The sequence below is a fragment of the Hemiscyllium ocellatum genome, chromosome 19 (assembly GCF_020745735.1).
Source record: "Hemiscyllium ocellatum isolate sHemOce1 chromosome 19, sHemOce1.pat.X.cur, whole genome shotgun sequence".
NCBI classification, from domain to species: Eukaryota; Metazoa; Chordata; class Chondrichthyes; order Orectolobiformes; family Hemiscylliidae; genus Hemiscyllium; species Hemiscyllium ocellatum.
In genome coordinates, this window is record NC_083419.1 from 52,061,547 (window position 1) to 52,082,151 (window position 20,605).

General features: G+C 43.1%; 1 protein-coding gene across 1 annotated transcript in view; it reads left to right on the forward strand.

The window, feature by feature from the left end:
* ttll12 (tubulin tyrosine ligase-like family, member 12) overlaps nucleotides 1-20,605 on the forward strand; it is a 67,502-nt gene that overhangs the window by 9,208 nt on the left and 37,689 nt on the right. Inside the window, exons 2-7 of the mRNA XM_060839913.1 lie at nucleotides 383-531; nucleotides 6,548-6,746; nucleotides 8,449-8,608; nucleotides 10,079-10,212; nucleotides 10,871-10,947; nucleotides 13,540-13,656. Of these exons, the coding sequence (XP_060695896.1) occupies nucleotides 383-531; nucleotides 6,548-6,746; nucleotides 8,449-8,608; nucleotides 10,079-10,212; nucleotides 10,871-10,947; nucleotides 13,540-13,656 (836 nt within the window). The remainder of the gene's footprint in view (nucleotides 1-382; nucleotides 532-6,547; nucleotides 6,747-8,448; nucleotides 8,609-10,078; nucleotides 10,213-10,870; nucleotides 10,948-13,539; nucleotides 13,657-20,605) is intronic.

Consider the following 20,605-nt stretch of genomic DNA (forward strand, 5'->3'; position numbering starts at 1 on the left):
GATTTACAAAATTATGAGGGGCATGGATAGGGGGCCGGGTGCTGACAGGTGGGACTAGATTGGGTTGGAATTACTGGTCAAGTTGGACTGTTAGATGGGTTGGACTGAAGAGTCTGTTTCTGTGCTGTACACCCCTCTGACTCTATGACTCATAAGTACTTTTGAATTGCTCTTACTGTTGTAATATAGGAAATTTGCAGTAACCTGCAAACAACAATTGGATATATGACCAGATACTCTACTTCAATAATGTTCATTTTGGAGAATTGAAATGGAAAATAAAGCCAATCTCCCAGAATTTGATCAGAATAGCAACAGTCCCTTGGAAGTTTTACACCTGTGTACTTCTTTCTGCAGTGTTAATATAATGTTTTGTCTTTAGGTGTTCGATGCGGGTGATGTGTTTGGGATTATGCAGTTGGAAAATGAGGATGTTGATGATGCAGAGATAACACATAACCCTGGCACACCACCTGTTTACAAAGTCATTATCACCAAGGATGATGGCCTTCAGGTTGCAGATGCTAATAGGTAAGGGACTATTTCAAAGTACAGTGCATTGCATGAAAACCTGGCTTCATCCACACAAAACATCTACCATATCATGACTATTAAGGATTTTATATGTTTCAATCAAGTGACCTTTTACTCCTCTAAACTCCAGTCGATCGAAGCCTAGTCTGTGCAATCTTCCTCAAATCACCCATTCCAGGTCTTATTCTGATAACGTTCCTCTGACCTGCCCCCAATGTATTTACATCCTCCCTGCACTTCCCACACTGACCGCTGCTAAGAATGAAGTCACCTGTTTGGAGTAGTCTTAAAAGCAATCCAACTCAATCTTGTTACGATAAATGAAACAATAAATGCGTAAATAAAAAGTAATCTGTAAATTGCATCAAAGATCAATTACTTCGCATGACAAAATATCTTTCTGAGGAAAGAATCTGTCAGGTTGAAGTTTTACTGTATGTTTTGTCAGCATGTTGTTGAAAGGGCTCCTGCGAGACATCCTGCCCCTCTGTGCTTTCATGCCTTTCACTGTTACCACATTGTGATCATGTTGACTCAGCACTTGTTTACCTCGGTTTGAAGTACCAATTTTACTGCACTTTGTTTTAGGTCAGTTTGTTTCTATTCTTTTACTGAGATGGATGAGAGAAATTCCTCAATGTCGTGGTTTTGCTTGCTTTCTGTTTTTTGGCAGTATTTCCATCTGTAGTGAATTGTAATCCTAGCCCCATTTTTGAGACTATCCTGGATTAGGTGTAATTCTCCCTCAGATATTCACTCTGTTTAAGATTAAGAAAGCCAAATGCAAAAGACACAGAATTGCTCTAAACCTCTGGTCCAACTCTCCCTCGAGGTAAGGATAAGCTGTGAATATTACCTTCCTGCAGATGACATTCTGAAAAGATTTCAGACTGATTATAATGTGGATAACTCTAATGATCCTGGGATCTCTCATCAATAATGTGCTGTCCCCAAAGTATGTGTGGAGAAGGGACTCATGGGTTAGTAATACAGAAGTCTGTGTGAGACAATATAAATTCTCAACTACATGTAGAATTGGCAGCATCCGAGGAGCAGGAAAATTGATGCTTTGGGCAAAAACCCTTCATCAGGAATCTCTCTTTTGCGCGAAACGTTGATTTTCCTGCTCCTCGGATGCTGTCTGACCTTCTGTGCATTTCCAGAAACACTCTAATCTTGACTCTAGTCTCCAGCATTTGCAGTACCCACTTTCGCCTACATGTAGAATTCACTGCATGTAGTTGGTGAGGCAATCAGTTGTAACATCAATAGTTCGAGGAAAAGTTTTCTTCTAGTAATGAATCCAATTATTAAATCCAAATGTTACAGTAAAATATTTAAGTAGGATAGCCATCAACTACTTAAGTAACATTTGCCTTAAATGCCCAAATTAGTAGAAAATCATAGAGTTGTACAGGTGCCTGTGAACTAATTAAGGGAGCTTCATCATTTGACTACTTTAATACCTTTTAGCTTGAAAGACTCTGAAGCAAGAAAAGGGAATCTAAATTTCCAATGTGTCCTTACTTTTGATTTCTAAGCATGACCATGTCAGGAGAGGTGAACCCACTTTTCTCTTCTGAGCTGGTGACAACAGATTGTAAATCTGAAAAGAATTTGATTTGCCCAATTAATACAAAATTCACAATGTGTCACCGAGTGTGAGAAACTTGGCTGACTTATTTCTTAAGTTAACAAGGGCTATTATGATACAGTAGTATTGCTTCTACCAATGAGCTAGGAGACCAGGATTGGAGTCTGGGGTGTGTAATAATGTCTCTGAACAGATTGATTAGAAAATAGGTTTCAAAAATTGTCTTACATTAAAAAGTAAAAAGTGAGTTCTATTTTAAACTTGAACAATGTTGGAGAAGTTAACAAATGCTTTAAAAATCTAGATATTTCTCTAAGTACCCATGAATGCAAAAAAGAAACACGTGCACGCACGCATACTCAACGCCAGGCATACAAAAACGACAACGGAACTCTACAGAGTTTCAGATCTTAAAAACGTGGCCAAGTAAAGTTTAATGTCAGCAGTAATAATTCACAGATTGTCTGGAAACTATTTACATCTGATGGATCACTTAACACAGTAACTTCTCTGTCTTGAGACTTCCCACTGATCGTTATGTGGCAATTTAATTTCTTCCTTTTCTTTACCCTGGAGACAGTGGTGTTGGTTAAGAGTTATCCCTTTAAAAACTCTCAGCTTGCAGCAACGAAGGCTCCTCACGGGTTTTCAACTCACAGACTTAGAGAGATACTTCTGATAAAGAGAGGACAAATCTGTTGTTCCTGTGGTAGTCTGGCTTGGCCACTTCTTGCTTCAAATTCAGTATAATTTGACACATCCAAAATGGTTCATATACCCCAAGTCTCTAAATCATCACTTCCCAGCGGCCACTATGGACATTTTGTGGGTCTTGAATCGTCTTCCCTTGGATCCTGGTCAATTCCTAACTATCCCAGATTTTTTTTAATGTCTAGAAATTGTTACACTCATCTGAACGCTTTGTTAAAGCTCAAAGCTTTATTGACTCTAGGCCTCCATCAAAGCTGATGTTCTTCACATATGCAACATCTTAGTTGCTATTGGCAATATTATTTATTTTTTTCATTTTACATTGTTGAGGATATTTTAGAATCATCATAGAATCCCTATAGTGTGGAAACAGGCCAGTAGGCCCAACAAGTCCACACCGACCCTCTGAAGAGTAACCCACCCAGACCCAATCCCTAACCTATTCTACATTTACCCCTGACTAAATGCACCTAACCCACACATTCCTGAACACTATGGGCAATTTAGCATGGCCCATTCACCTAACCTGCACATCTTTGGATTGTGGGAGGAAACCGGAGCACCCGGAGGAAACCCACCCAGACACGGGGAGAATGTGGCAACTCCACACAGGCAGTGGTATGAGATGGGAATCGAACCTGAGTCCCTGGCACTATGAGGCAGCAGTGCTACCAGTGAACCACTGTGTTGCCCTAAATATGTACGTAAAAAATGAGGTCTGCAGATGCTGGAGATCACAGCTGAAAATGTGTTGCTGGTTAAAGCACAGCAGGTTAGGCAGCATCCAAGGAATAGGAAATTCGACGTTCCTGATGAAGGGCTTATGCCCGAAACGTCGAATTTCCTATTCCTTGGATGCTGCCTAACCTGCTGTGCTTTAACCAGCAACACATTTTCAGCTAAATATGTACGTACCCAGCTAATGACATGACAAATTAATATTTCAAATACACACCTTCATAACACAGTAAATGTACCAGTGAACTGCGAGCACTCATGGGTAGTTTTCATGATTCATCTAACTCAACTTCAGGATCGAGGAGTTGGTTATAAATTCAGTTTGAACTTCAATACTTTTGTCACAAATTCAGTTGACTGGTTTAGGGGGGACTGTTACAAAATGATTTTATCGTGTATTGTAGAGTTGTTGCCTTTATGGAAGTTTTGCAGAAATTGTTTTATTGTGGTAAGCCTCACGACTTTTGGAGTGAGACCATCTTTTCAGGAGTTACTCATTTAATTTTAAGATGTAGTAAAATTTTCCACTTAGGAGCCCATGTTCATTCAATATTGGAGTGATGGACTAGCTTAACTATCCAGGAAAATGATCTATTTTTAACAATTCAAATCCACATTCATTGGAATTATAGATCTTTTAATCTGATAAGCAGTCATTGTGGCCGTTTTCATTCACACATTCACGCTGATTCCTTGGCTTCACTCTCGTTTAACTTCTTGATCATCTTTGTTCTTCATTCTTGGGATTCAGTCCCATTGCTGCCTTGATTTTGTGCAAGACCAGAGACTCCATTACTGCAAATCATCACTTCCCAGAGGCCACTATTTATGGACCCTGAATCATCTTCCCTTGGATACTGGTCAATTTCCAACGATCCCAGTTTTTTTTATGTCTAGAAATTGTTACACGCATCTGAATGCTTTGTTTCCCCTTCACCAAATCACCCATGGTACATTTTCATCTATTAACCACCACCAGTAAATCACCATTTTTCTCCAATTCATTAATTTACACGCAAAGCCCATTAAAGGCAATGCAGATGATCAACTGTGAGGAGGAAAGTACTTAATCAAAATGGAGTTAGAAAAGTAGATAGAGAACTGTAAGCCCTACAGTGTCCACCTCTTTCAAAGCAGCAAATGTATTAGTGGATACCACATGGTCCTTCTCTAAGGACACTCAGTCATTATTCCAGATTTTTGAATCACCTGGGGAACCAACACCACCTGAATTCATATCTTGTGACACCAGTCCTGCTTCTGCCCGAAACGTCAATTCTCCTGCTCCTTGGATGCTGCCTGACCTGCTGTGCTTTTCCAGTGCTACACTTTTCGACCCTGACTTTCCAGCATCTGCAATCCTCACATTCTCCCAGTCTTGAACAGTGGCTGCTCCAAACTGACTCCACACTATCTACAAGATAGTGTCAGCATCTACAAGATTGTCTTCAATGCACCAGGATCTTGCATTCCATGTACAGTCCTTTTGGACTGATTCATACTGTTCCCTTTCTGTTTTCTGTGAGCACTACATGGTTCAGTTCATCTGTACTATGGCTGTAAAAAGCTGAATTTCCTTTGTGTCTATATACTTGTGCACCTGGGATCTGAACCTCTTGCTTTTAAGTCCATTTTAAATTTTAATCTCCACTTATACCTTTATGTTCTTCCCTTTCTCTCACTTCAGTCGGTCAGTTCTCAACTCTCCCCTCTCAGAAACTTTGCCATCACTGGTTATTTACTTTCTCTCCTGTCACACTCACTATTTTGAACTTGCTTTGTGAAATTACAGCATTTTGTTTGGAATTCTTTGTCTGACTCACTACCTCTTCTTCTCCTCTTTTTACAGTCTGCCTCCCTGGTTCAGCCTTTGGGCAGGACTTATCCCTTTGGTCCCCTTGTTGGTTGCTGGCACATCTCAGTCCAATTACCTTTGGTCTTGTTTCCTATTTTAAAGGCAGTATACAAATACATATTGCTGCTATCACAATGATGAGCAACAATCAGTTGACTACTATTCAGTTCATGTTACTTATTTGCACTATAGGTGTTCATTTAGTGCACTAATTTTGGGCTTGCTTGAAGGATTTAACCACAACTTGCAGTTGTAGAAACACCTTTCGCACAGTAAAATGTAACACGGTAGTTTCCAGGAGTTTTGTTGACATCAAGATACATTGGATGATGGTGGAATAGCTGACCAAATGTTTGGTCAAAGAATGAAGTTTTAAGGGGAATCTTAAGGTACTAGGGAGAAGGGAAGGTTCATGAAGAGAATTCCAGAGTTAGAAGACAATTGTTGAAGGCACGGTCACTAATGGTGGAACCATTAAAATCAGGATGTGCAAGGGGCCCGGAACAGCAAAGTATGGAGGTCTTGTGGAGTTGTAGGGCTGAAGCAAATTAGACACTTGGAGAGGTATAAGGCCATGGAAGGGTTTGAAAACAAATTGAGGTCTTCATAACTGAGCAGTTGTCAAGCTGGGAGTCAGTAGAGGTCATTGTATGTAGGAGTGATGGGTGAACAGGATTCGGTCTGAGTTACGATGCAGACAGTAGAGTTCTGGATGAGCTCAGGTTTCTAGTGGTTGCACAGTGACAAACTGAGGACAGTAGAACAATCAAGTCTAGAGTCAACAGTAGTGTTGATAGCATATTCATTGATGCTGGAGTGGATCATTTAAGAAAGAAATGAATATGCTCTTTATTTTGCTGTAAGTGGAAAGCCATTGCATTGAGACAAATTAATTTTACTTTGCGGGAACACAATGAATGAAATAAATATGTCAGGACAAGATCTTTATCAGTGAATTCCTTTCGGTGCCTCATTATAGATGTAAGCAAGTAGTCCATAACCTGTATATTAAACTGTTGTGGTTTTTTTGGCATGTTGGAAATTGATTTTACAAGGATAGTCTGTATTTTGCTGTATTACATTAAGTGTTTTCAATATTAATTTCTGTACTGCAGCATTTTCTTAATCGATCATGCATGGACATACCGAGTGGATCAAGCACGCCGGCAGTTATGGGAGATTCCTGGCTTACTCCACAGGATGGCCAACCTCACTGGCATCGAATTCCATGGTGAGGTTCCTGATGATGATATAATTGATGAGGTGATGGCAGAGTTGTGGAGGTTCAGCCACACATACCAGCTGTCCCAGGGGGTAAGTTTTGCCAGTGGCTTACAGAAATTATTTGTGTTGTAATTTATTTAATATAAGACCAGTCTGCTAAAGAAGCTGTGCGGCTGACTGACTGACTTCCTGTAGAGAACATTTTTGAACAATATGAGTTTTACCAGTGCACAGTGACCCTGAATTATGACACGAGAAGCTAATGGAGCAGAATGATATATGATAATACTCCTTTAACAATGCTCCTTTAGCAAGGTTATATTGTCCTTGGCTTTTCTTTCAGAGAGGTTATAAAAGACACCGGAAAATCTAGTTTTGAAGGGTTTTACGGTCAATTTGATAATAGCTAACAGATACTGCCTCAGGCAACAGGCTTTTAAGTTTAAAAACAACACTTGTCCAAAGAAAGGGGAGTGGCCAGTGCTCCCAGCTCAGCTCTTCTCTGGTTTGGTTTGGTTTTAGTACAGTAGAGTTGGAAAAGCTACCGGACCAAAGAAGCAAGTCCATGCTGATCTCTCTCTGACTTCTCTCCTGTGAGACTTTGTGTTTGATTTTACCGTTTGTGCCAAGGGGTATTTATGGGGATTGTTGCACTGCTGCCTCACAGTGCAAGAGACCTGGGTTCAATTCCTGCCTCAGGCGACTGACTGTGTGGAGTTTGCACATTCTCCCCGTGTCTGTGTGGGTTTCCTCCGGGTGCTCCGGTTTCCTCCCACAGTCCAAAAATAAAAATGTGTGGGTTAGGTAAATTGGCCATGCTAAATTGCCTGTAGTGTTAGGTGAAGCGGTAAATGTAGGGGAATGGGTCTGAGTGGGTTGCGCTTCGGCGGGTTGGTGTTGGGCCGAACGGCCCGTTTCCACACTGTAAGTAATCTAAATTGGGAACAGCATTATTAAGTTGGTATAATTTGTTGGATTTTTGGATAGTTTAAGTTATTTGGTATTCTGTTCTTTTTTGTTTGTGCTTCATTCGGTAATCTTGTAAATAAATTCTATTTTGTTTAAAACTACATGGTTTGACCAGCTGCATCTCTCCTGGACTATCTGTGTTACATCTGCTTAAAGCAACTAGTAAAGCTAGGGTCTATGTCTTTTCTTGAACTTTTTTTGAGGAGTTCTGGCCTGGTCCATAACAGATATTAAGCCCCATTGAACTAGTGAAGTCAAGAGTCAAGATTGATCTAAAGGTAAACCGTTCAGTTTGTTCACTTTGAAGGTTCTGATGGTCACAAGGTTCTTGCTGTTGAATTATTAAGACTGCTTCTTTGTTGAAAGGAGAACTGTCACGTATCATTTTATCACATCGATAATTCAGGAATAAGACATTTAGGATTTTAAGTGTTGTAGATTGATTTGCCATCTTTAGAGGGAGAAAGTCAGGCTTTTGTGATGCAATGGTAATGTCCCATCTGTTAGCCTGGGAGGCTTGGATTCAAGCCTCACCTGCACCAGAGCTGTGTCATAGCATCCTTGAACAAGTTGTTTAAAAATATCCAGAGAAAGTGGGGAATTAATGTCCCAATTGCAGATGAGTAGGAGTGCAATTTACTGTTAAAACACCGAAAGATCTGCGGTTGCTGTAAATCAGAACTCCAAGGAAGGGTCACTGGACCCAAATGTTAACTCTGATCTCTCTTCACAGATGCTGCCAGGCCTGCTGAGCTTTTCCAGCAGCTCCTGCTTTCGTCTGTAATTTACTGTTGTTCTTCTTCTCTCTGCGTTTTGTCTATAGTCTGCTGAAGAACAAGTGCCAATTTGGTACGTCATGGATGAATTTGGATCTCAAATCCAACACTCAGATGAACCAACTTTTCGGACTGTGCCATTCTTTTATGGACCAGGACAGACTGCCTTCAATTTGTTATGGCCATTGAGAGATCTTGAACACGGCGGTAAGTGACCAGGCTGACTATTGGTCATGGAAATGATTTGCGCCCACTTGCTGCTACATTGATGGGGTGACGTATGCAGTGGCTAGTCAGGAAGTGTACTAATTGAATTAAAATCCCCAGGTACTACTAATATAGTCACCAGGCTACAAGTAAGTTGTAATTCCTCATTATGAACTTATGCAAATTCTTCTGAGAAGTTTACTCACTGCAGAATTTTTTTGCTGGTCTTGGCTGGCCCATTTTCACTTGCAGTTTTGCCTCATTTGCCTACCTGATTTCTGGATTCCCTTAAGTGAGGTTGGACTACATTGTTACTGTGTCTATATCTGTACTAGCAGGGATCCATCTGAACAATGCCATACTTTGTTCGTCACCAAGAGTTTCTGAGGTTACTCCTGAACTTGTGACAGTATGCTTCAGGTGCCTTGGGAACACCGCCACCACCAGATTACCCTCCAGGCCACTCATTACCCTGTCTTGGAAAAGGTTTGCCATTCCTTTAGTGTCGCTGGATCAAAATGTTGGACCTTGCTCTCTAACAGCACTGTGGATGTGTCTACAGAAAACAGACTGCAACGACTCAAGAAGGCAGCTCACCGCCATCTTCTCAAGGGCAATTAGGGACAAATACTGGCTCAACCAGCCATGATCGAATCCCATCCCATGAATAAAAAGGATTAAAAGGATGAGGACTAGCTATTCCCTTCCCTCCCCTCCCCTCCGCCCCCCAAGTTATCAAACAATTTATTAACCAAATTGACCCATATAAGGTTTTTGGCCAGCCTCTATTTGCACTTCACATTACAAGAACCACACTCAGAAGAAGGCGGGGACAATATATTAGATTAGATTACTTACAGTGTGGAAACTGGCCCTTCGACCCAACAAATCCACACCGACCCGCCGAAGCGCAACCCACCCATACCCCTACATTTACCCCTTACCTAACACTACGGGCAATTTAACATGGCCAATTCACCTGACCCACACATCTTTGGACTGTGGGAGGAAACCGGAGCAAACCCACGCAGACACGGGGAGAGCGTGCAAACTCCACACAGTCAGTCGCCTGAGTCGGGAATTGAACCCGGGTGTCAGGCGCTGTGAGACAGCAGTGCTAACCATTGTGCCACCGTGCCACCCACAAATGACACCGGACATAGTCAAAAGTGAGGTTGAGGCTGTCAGAATCCACTATCAAGTCTTATACTGTTTTCTTGCCTATTGTTTGTCATCGTGTAAACTATGAGGGGACTTGGATAGGACTGTTAATGTAATTCAATTCCCCATTCAGTGTAAGTGTACAGCACATCTTGTGTCTATATTGTCCTTACTTGGTAAATAAGTATTTACATTGTGATGTTCTTTAAAAAGTCTGACAAACGTGTTGAAAATGAGATGTAAAAGGGATGGGTTGTATGTGACTCGGGTTGTGTCGCATTTGAATCCTTCTTTGAATATTTCTTGTAGAAGAGGTAACATGGGATCATGCCCATGGCGAACAAAATCCCCTCATCAGAAAATGCAGGCTCTTGCCATGGGAGCCAGCAAATTTGAGAGAAGTTAATGCCAGTATCAGTGAACCTCCAGATGCCTATTACACGGTAAGCATTGAATTAGTATGATTAACTGATCAATCAGTAAATCGAGAAATTATTCCTTTGGTATTTTGCTTCTTGGCAATCTGAACGCAGCGTCGTTGTGACACTGCATTTAATCTTTTACATATCGACTTCTCCAGGTTTTGCTGTGCTATTTAGCTGTTAGCAAACATATTATTGAATGTGATGGAAATCTTTGTCTCATATTTCCTCCCATTTCTGAAGTATTGGCCTCTTGCAGAGTATACTTTGCTCTTGTACCTTATCTACCGAGCCAAACCTGAGCCCTAAGAGTGACGTTTGAAGCTTATTTATTCACTCACTGGCTTGAAGAATCTATGATGTGGAGGTGCTGGTGTTTAAACGGGGTGGGTAAAGTCAGAAGTCACATGACACCAGGTTATGGTCCAGCAGGTTTACTTGAAATCACAAGCACTTCACCTGACAAAACTTGTGTTTTCAAATAAACCTGTTGGACTTTAAACTCGTGTTGTGTGGCTTCTAACTTTGAAAATTCTAACCATCCCAATTACTGTAGATTTAGCCTACTTCTGCTGAAGTATAACAGTTGATTCTTTGTAAATTGACTTTCAATATATTGTCAGTGGTGTTCACTGTTTATATTTCCAAAGCATAACATGGTGCACTTCCTGAATTTCAGACTGTTCTCGCGGACAATAAAGAAATTTTGCCACTTCCAATAGAACCTTCAGTTTATCAGAAAGATAAAATTTTCAAGTATGTATAAATATTTTTGTAGTTCTAAATTTTGCTGCAAGTTGATAATAACATTGTGATCCTATAGGTAACTTACTGAGATGATCTTGTGTGTTTTTTTTAACAACAGCAAGAACCTCCCTTCAGGGTGTTGGAAACTCCTCTATATTAATCCCTGCAGATAGCAAGACTCACTTATTCCATGTCCTTGACAGTTCTGTGTTCAGGTAGCTTGAGCCCATAATTGGAAATTGCTGCTAGTTCTAAGACCCTTGTTTATCTCTTGTCTGAGCTTTCCATTTTTAGTTTCCCGCACTCCAGTTGAGAAGCCACTTGAGAGATCACTTTATGGTCACCTGTTTTGAAAACGCCCTTTCTATCCCCAGGTGTAAGTGACACTACCCTTCATAAATGAGTTGGAGATGCTGGTGTGGCACTGGTGTGTACAAACTTTAAAATCACACAACACCAGGTTATAGTCCAACAGGTTTAATTGGAAGCACACTAGCTTTCGTAGCGCCGCTCCTTCATCAGGTGGTTGTGGAGTGCACGATTGTAAGACACAGAATTTATAGCAAAAGTTTACTGTGTGATGTATTTGAAATTATACATTGAAAAATACCTTGATTGTTTGTTAAGTTTCTTATCTGTGAGAATGACCGTGTTAGTTTCACTTGACAATGTAACTTTTAGAAAAAATATTTTGCAATTTACACATGAAAGAAATGAAACTAACACGGTCATTCTCACAGATGAGAAACTTAAACAATCAAAGTATTTCCAATGTATGATTTCAGTTACATCTCACTGTAAACTTTTGCTATAAATTCTGTGTCTTACAATTGTGTACTCCACAACAATCTATTGAAGGAGCAGTGCTCCGAAAGCTAGTGCTTGCAATTCAACCTGTTGGACTATAACCTGGTGTTGTGTGATTTGTACCTTCATAATTGAGAACAGAGTGCTTGGCAAAGCTGCAGATAATTGCAAGGCATCCCCTTCCCCTTCACCAATCAGACTCTTAGACTGGAGATACAGTGGTAGGCCATTTGGCCCTTTGAGCCTGCTCTGTCATTCAAAATGAACATGGCTGATTACCCTACTCAGTACCCTATTCCTGCTTTCTCCTCATACTCTTTGATCCCTGCAGTGCTAACAACTATACATAATGGTTTGAAAACCCTCAATGTTTCAGCATCCCCAATCCTGTAGAAGGGTTACACCCGAAATGTCGACTTCTCCACCTCCTGATGCTGCCTGGCTTGCTGTGTTCTTCCAGCTTCCTGCTTGTCAACCGCTTTGTGGCAGAGAATTAATTTCTCTCTGGGTGAAGGAAAAGAACCTCCAGTGTTAATGTTGTCTGCATGCTTTGGCTTCAATTACTTATCTATTAAACATGTCCCAGTGGTTGTAGTGACACACCTTTAAAGTAGTTTCTTAACCATTTGATTTTTCCTCAGACTATAGTATTGAGGGTTATGGAGTCGAGGTAGATGAAGTTGTGATACAGATCAACCTGAACTTACTGAATGGTGGAACAGGCTCATGTTGGATGACCTAGAGTCACAGAAACAGACCCTTCAGTCCAACCAGTCTATGCTGACCATAATTCCAAGCTAAACTAGTCCCACCTGCCTGCATTTGGCCCCTATCCCTCCCAACATTTCTTATTCTTATACCAGCCTAATGTCTTTTAAATGTTGTAACTGTACTCACATCCTCCATTTCCTCTGGAAATTCATTCCACTGTGTTTAATAAAAAAAGTTGCCACGCGTGGCCTTTTCAAATCCTTCTCCTTTCACCTTAAAATATGCCCCCTAGTCTGAAAATCCTCCTCCTTCAGGAAAAGGCATCTGCCATTCACCTCATCCATATCCCTCATGATTTTATAAACTTAGATAAGGTCACCCCTTAAGCTACTACACTCCAGTGGAAAAAGGTCCCAGCCTAACCAGCCTCTCCCCATAATTCAACCCTCCATTCCCAGCATCATTCCTGGTAAATCTCATCTGAGCCCTCTCCAGCTTAATAATAACAAAAGGTTCCACAGTGTGGAAACAGGCCCTTTGGCCCAACAAGTCCACATTGACCCTCCGAAGAGTAACCCACCCAGACCCATTTCCGTCTGACTAATGCACCCAACACGATGGGTAATTTAGCATGGTCGATTCACCTGGCCTACTCCTCTTTGGACTGTGGGAGGAAACCGGAGCACCCGGAGGAAACCTACGCAGACACGGGGAGAATGTGCAAACTCCACACAGACAGTCACCAGAGGCTAGAATCGAACCAGGGTCCCTGGTGCTGTGAGGTAGCATTGCTACCATTGTGCCACCCCACAAGTTATAGGAAGAATATTATTATAACGTCTTGAATTCCTAAGGATATGATAATGGGATTGATAGTTTGCAGGTAACAAATCAGGATCAAGTACATTAGGCCCTATACATGTTTCTTTTATCTTGATTTCAAATTTGTTAACCCTATCAAACATGTACATGGAAGTTGATTAGATTGATTCTCTTGTCTCAGTTTGAAACACATCGATCAGAGTCATTGAATCATTTCTGGTTTATATGTTTATGATATCTTTTCCACTTTTTTTTGTGCAGAGTGTATACAGAATTAAAGCAAGTGTTGGACAACTTGAATTCCCCAAGTTTTGTCTTCACAGAAAATGAAAGTGAGGCAGACATTCTTTACTTGTACCGCCACTTCAAAGATTACAGGTCAGTGTAATGTTCAAACAGAGGAGCATTTTCAACTAATGTCTTCCCAGTTTGTTTTTAGTTGCATGCTAAAACTAGCTTGGGTTTCCACATAATGGAGTAAGAAGACTAGTGTACTGGATTGTCTCACCTCTATATTAGCTGAAGGTTTGAATCCATCTCAGGTTGTTAGAGTGCAAATCTCCATTTACATCCTCGATTCTTCCATGAACGTTTGCAGAAAGACTGGGCTGAAATAAAGTTAACCATCTCCGGTACTCATCTTCACCTTTGCTGGAAGGGAGAATTCCTCCGCATGTTGTTAGAACAACCTCATATTGTGTGTTCTTGAGGGGTGGGATGGGGGAGGCAGGGAAAGAATCTCTTAAAGAAGTATGCGGTTCTGGTGTCCACATGATAGGAGGGATGTGATAGCACTGGAGAGAGTGCCGAGGAGATTTACCAGTTGTTCCCTGGTCTGGAGAGTTTTAGTTACAAAGAGAGGTTGAAGGGATTGGGTAAAAGCAAATTACTGCAGATGCTGGAATCTGAAACCAAAAGAGAAAATGCTGGAAAATCTCAGCAGGTCTGGCAGCATCTGTAAGGAGAGAAAAGAGCTAATGTTTCGAGTCTAACTGACCCCTTGTCAAAGCTTGCAGATTGAGATGTGTTACTTCAAGGAATCATAGAGTGTAAACAGGAAATAACATTTCTCCTTGGTGGAACGATCAGTGCCCAAGGGACACAGCTTTAAGGATAGGGGCATAAGATTTAGAAGAGATGAGAGATGACATTTTATTACCCAGAGACTAGTGGGAATCTAGACCTCTCTGCCTGTGAAGGTAATGGAGACAGAAAGTAGTATTTGCAAGTGGACTTGTGACTCCAAAGTATACAAGGTTACAGCCAAATGCTAGAAAATGAGATTTAAATAGTTATGTAGTTGTTTTTGACTGGTCATGGAGTCATAGAGATGTACAGTGCGGAAGCAGACTCTTTGGTCCAACTGGTCTATGCTGACCAGATATCCGAACCTAATTTAGTCCCATTTGCCAGCACCTGGCCCATACCTTCTAAATCCTTCCAATTCATATACCCATCCAGATGCCTTTTAAATTTTGTAATTGTACAAGTCTCCACCACTTCCATACATACACCACCTTCTACATGAAAAAGATGTCCCTTGGGTCCCTTTTAATTCTTTCCCCTCTACCCTAAACCTATGCTCTCTATTTCTGGACTCCCCACCCCAGGGAAAAGACCTTGACTATTTATCCTATCCAAGCCCCTCATGATTTTATAAACCTCTATAAGGTCATCTCTCAACCTCTAATGGTCCAGGGATAACAGCTCCAGTCTATTCAACATCTCCCTGTAGCTCAAATCCTCCAACCATGTAAATCTTTTCTGAACCCTTTCAAGTTTCACAACATCCTTCCAATAGGAAGGAGACCAGAATTGCACGCAATATTCCAACAGTGGCCTGACCAACGTCCTTTGCGGCCACAACATGACCTCCCAACTCCTGTACTCAATACTCTGACCAATAAAGGAAAGCATACCAAATGCCACCTTCATTAGCCTATCTACCTGTGACTCTACTTTCAAGGAGCTATGAACCTGCACTCCAAGGTCTCTTTGTTTAGCAACACTCCCTAGGATCTTACCATTAAGTGTATAAGTCCTGCTAAGATTTGCTTTCCCAAAATGCAGCACTTCGCATTTATCTAAACTAAACTCTATCTGCCAATCCTCAGCTCGTTGGCCCACCTGATCAAGATCCCATTGTAATCTGAGGTAACCCTCTTCGCTGGCCACTGCACCTCCAATTTTGGTGTCATCTGCAAACTTACTAACTGCACCTTCTATGTTCACATTCAAATCATTTCAATAAATGGCAAAAAGCAGTGAACCCAGCACTGATCCTTGTAGTACACCACTGGTCACAGGCCTCCAGTCTGAAAAACAACCCTCCACCACCACCCTCTGTCTTCTACCTTTCGATCCAGTTCTGTATTCCTGTATTCCATGAGATCTAACTGAAGCCCATATAGACCATGGCCACTGCTCTGCCCTCATCAAATCATAGTTGTTACTTGTTCAAGAAATTCAAGAAAATTTATGAGACATGACCTCCCATGCACAAAGCCACGTTGACTATCCCTAATCAGTCCTTGCCTTTCCAAATACATGTACGTCCTGTCCCTCAAGATTCCATCCAACAATTTGCCCACCACCGATGTCAGGGTCACTGGTCTATAGTTCCCTGGCTTTTCCTTACCACCTTTCTTAAATAGGGGCACCATGTTAGCCACACTCCAGTCTTCTGGCACCTCACCTGTGACTATCGATGATACAAATATCTCAGCAAAAGGCCCAGCAATCACTTCCCTAGTTTCCCATAGAATTCCAGGGTGCACGTGATCAGGTCCTGGGGGTTTATCTGCTTTTGTGCGTTTCAAGACATCCAGCACTACCTTCTCTGTAATATGGACATTTTTCAAGATGTCACCATCTATTTACCCACATTCTACACCTCCCATATCCTTCTCCACAGTAAACACTGATCTAAAATACTCATTTAGTATCTCCCACATCTCCTGTGACTCCACACACAGGCTGCCTTACTGATCTTTGAAGGGCCTTATTCTCTCTCTGGTTACCCTTTTGTCCTTAATATATTTATAAAAACCATTTGGATTCTCCTTAACTCTGTTTGCTAAAGCTATCTCATGTCCCTTTTTGCCCTCCTGATTTCCCTCTTAAGTACACTCCTACTTCCTTTATACTCTTCTAAGGATTCATTTGATCTATCCTGTCTATACCTGACATATGCTTCCTTCTTTTTCTTAACCAAACCTCAATTTCCCGAGTCAACCAGCATTCCCTATACCTACCAGCCTTTCCTTTTACCCTAACAGGAGCATACTGTCTCTGGCCTCTCGTTATTTCATTTCTGAAGGCTTCCCATTTTCCAACTGCCCCTTTACCTGCAAACATCTGCCCCCAATCAGCTTCTGAAAGATCTTAAACAATGTCAAAATTAGCCATCCTCCAATTCAGAACTTCAACTGTTAGATCTGGTTTATTTTTCTCCATCACTATTTTAAAACTAATAGAATTATGGTCGCTTGCCCCAAAGTGCGCCCCCACTGACACCTCAGTCACCTGCCCTGCCTTATTTCCCAAGAGTAGGTCAAGTTTTGCACCTTCTCTAGTAGGTACATCCACATACTGAATCAGAAAATTTTCTAGTATACAACTGAACAAATTCCTCTCCAGCTAAACCCTAAACACTATGTCAGTCCCAGTCTATGTTTGGAAAGTTAAAATCCCCTACCATAACTATCCTATTATTCTTACAGATAACTGAGATCTCCTTACAAGTTTGTTTCTCAATTTCCCACTGACTATTAGTGGGTCTGTAATACAATCCCGATAAGATGATCATCCCTTTTCTTATTTCTCATTTCCCCCCAAATAACTTCCCTGGATGTATTTCCAGGAATATCCTCCCTCAGCACATCTGTAATGCTATCCCTTATCAAAAACTCCACTTCCCCGCCTCTCTCGCCTCCCTTTCTATCTTTCCTGTAACATTTGTATCCTAGAACATTAGGCTGCCAGTCCTGTCCATCCCTGAGCCATGTTTCTGTAATTGCTTTGATATCCCAATCCCATGTTCCTAATCATGCCCTGAGTTCATCTGCCTTCTGTGTCAGGCCTCTTGCATTGAAATAAAAGGACTCGCTATTATCCCTCTTCGTCCACGCATCAATGAATTTAATACACGCCGTGACGTCGAACACTTCTTCTGCCGCCTCCGCCTCCGAGCTTACTTTCATAGTCAGGACTCCCGCCCACCTTCCGAGGACCCCTTCGCCCACCTCCAACACACTGCATCCACCTGGACACCCTGTGCTGGCCTATTACCCGACCTCGACCTCTTCATTTCCAACTGTCGCCGGGACATTAACCGTCTCAACCTGTCTACCCCCCTACCCCATTCCAACCTCTCACCCTCACAACGCGCAGCCCTCCAATCCCTCAGCTCCAATCCCAACCTCACCATCAAGCCAGCAGATAAAGGGGGCGCAGTGGTAATCTGGCGCACTGACCTCTACACCGCTGAAGCCAAATGCCAACTCAAGGACACCTTTTCCTACCGCCGCCTCGACCATGACCCCACCCCCCATCACCAAACCATCATCTCCCAGACCATACACAACCTCATCACTTCAGGAGATCTCCCACCCACAGCTTCCAACCTCATAGACCGGGAACCCCGCACTGCCCGGTTCTACCTCCTTCCTAAGATCTACAAGCCTGACCACCCTGGCCGACCCATTGTCTCAGCATGCTCCTGCTCCACTGAACTCATCTCTACCTACCTCGACACTGTCCTATCCCCCCTAGTCCAGGAACTCCCCACATACGTTCAAGACACCACCCACACCCTCCATCTCCTCCAAGACTTCCGTTTCCCCGGCCCCCAATGCCTCACCTTCACCATGGATATCCAATCCCTCTACACCTCCATCCGCCATGACCAGGCCTCCAAGCCCTCTGTTTTTTCCTCTCCCGACGTCCCCAATGGTGCCCTTCCACCGACACTATCATTCGTTTGGCTGAACTGGTCCTCACCCTTAACAATTTCTCCTTTGAATCTTCCCACTTCCTCCAGACCAAAGGGGTAGCCGTGGGCACACGTATGGGCCCCAGCTATGCCTGTCTCTTTATTGGAATTACACCGGCACCACTCCTCACCTCTTCCTCTGCTACATTGATGACTGCATTGGCGCCACCTCGTGCTCCCGCGAGGAGGTTGAGTAATTCATCAACTTCACCAACACATTCCACCCTGACCTTAAATTTACCTGGACCATCTCTGACACCTCCCTCCCCTTCCTGGACCTCTCCATCTCCATTAATGACGACCGACTTGACACTAACATTTTTTACAAACCCACCGACTCCCACAGCTACGTAGATTACACCTCTTCCCACCCTACCTCCTGCAAAAATGCCATCCCGCTTTCCCAATTCCTCCGCCTCTGCCGTTTCTGCTCCCAGAAGGACCAGTTCCACCACAGAACACACCAGATGGCCTTCTTCTTTAGAGACCGCACTTTCCCTTCCCACGTGGTTAAAGATGCCCTCCAATGCATCTCGTCCACATCCCGCACCTCCACCCTCAGACCCCATCCCTCCAACCGTAACAAGGACAGAATGCCCCTGGTACTCTCACCTTCCACCCTACCAACCTTCACATAAACCAAATCATCCGCCAACATTTCTGCCACCTCCAAACGGACCCCACCACCAGGGATATATTTCCCTCCCCACTCCTTTCCGCCTTCCGCAAAGACCGTTCCCTCCGTGACTACCTGGTCAGGTTCACGCCCCCCTACAACCCACCTTCCCATCCTGGCACCTTCCCCTGCCACCGCAGGAATTGCAAAACCTGCACCCACACCTCCTCCCTCACCTCCACCCAAGGCCCTAAAGGAGCCTTCCACATCCATCAAAGTTTTACTTGCACATCCACCAATATCATTTATTGTATCCGTTGCTCCCGATGCGGTCTCCTCTACATTGGGGAGACTGGGCGCCTCCTAGCAGAGCGCTTTAGGGAACATCTCCGGGACACCCACACCAATCAACCACACCGCCCTGTGGCCCAGCATTTCAACTCCCCCTCCCACTGTGCCAAGTACATGGAGGTCCTGGGCCGCCTTCACCACTGCTCCCTCACCACCAGACGCCTGGAGGAAGAACGCCTCATTTTCCACCTCGGAACATTTCAACCCAGGGCATCAATGTGGACTTCAACAGTTTCCTCAATTCCCCTTCCCTCACCTCACCCCAGTCCCAAACTTCCAGCTCAGCACTGTCCCCATGACTTGTCCGACCTGCCTATCTTCTTTTCCACCTATCCACTCCACCCTCCCCCCACCCCCGACCTATCACCTTCATCCCCTCCCCCACTCACCTATTGTACTCTATGCTACGTTCTCCCCACCCCCACCACCAATAATCTCACTTATCTCTCCACCCTTCAGGCTCTCTGCCTGTATTCCTGATGAAGGGCTTTTGCCCAAAACGTCGATTTTACAGCTCCTCGGATGCTGCCTGAACTGCTGTGCACTTATAGCACCACTAATCCAGAATCTGGTTTCCAGCATCTGCAGTCATTGTTTTTACCTAGTTTAATTTATCAGTCCTACCTTGTTCTCTGCTTTGGCCCTGCCTGCCTTGAATTTTAATACTCGCTTCTTTTTCCAACTGTACTTTCCTCACTATTTCCCTGGGTTCCTTCCCCCCACCTTACTCGTTTAAATCCTTCCAAGCAGCTCGAGCAAATCTCCCTGCCAGTATATTAGTCCCCTTCCAAATCAGGTGCAATCCATCTTTCTTGTACTGGTCAGTTCTACCCCAGAAGAGATTTCAATGATCCAAAAATGTGAAACCATCGCCCATAGGCCAGCTCCTCAGCCATGCATTTATCTGCTCTATCCTCCTATTCCTGTTCGTAGCATTAGCACCAGGAGTAATCCAAATATTACTCACCTCGAGGACCTCCTTTTTAAACTCCTGTTTAACTTTCTATGTTCTCCATTCAGAATCTCATCTATTTCCCTTCCTATGTCACTTGTTCCAATGTGTACAATGACCTCCTACTGGTCCCTCTTCCCCCTTGAGAACATTCTGCACCCTCTCTGAGATATCCTTCATCCTGGCACCAGGGAGGCAACACACCATTCTGGTTTTTCACTGCTGGCCACAGAAATGTCTGTCTGTGCCTCTGACTGGAGAGTAGCCTGTCACAATTAAGCGCTTGAGACCCAACATACCCCTCATTGCATTGGAGTGTGTCTTGATACCAGAAACTTGGCTGTTCATGCTACATTCCCCTGAGAGTCCATCACCCCCTACAATTTCCAAAACAGCATTCTTGTTTGAAATGGGG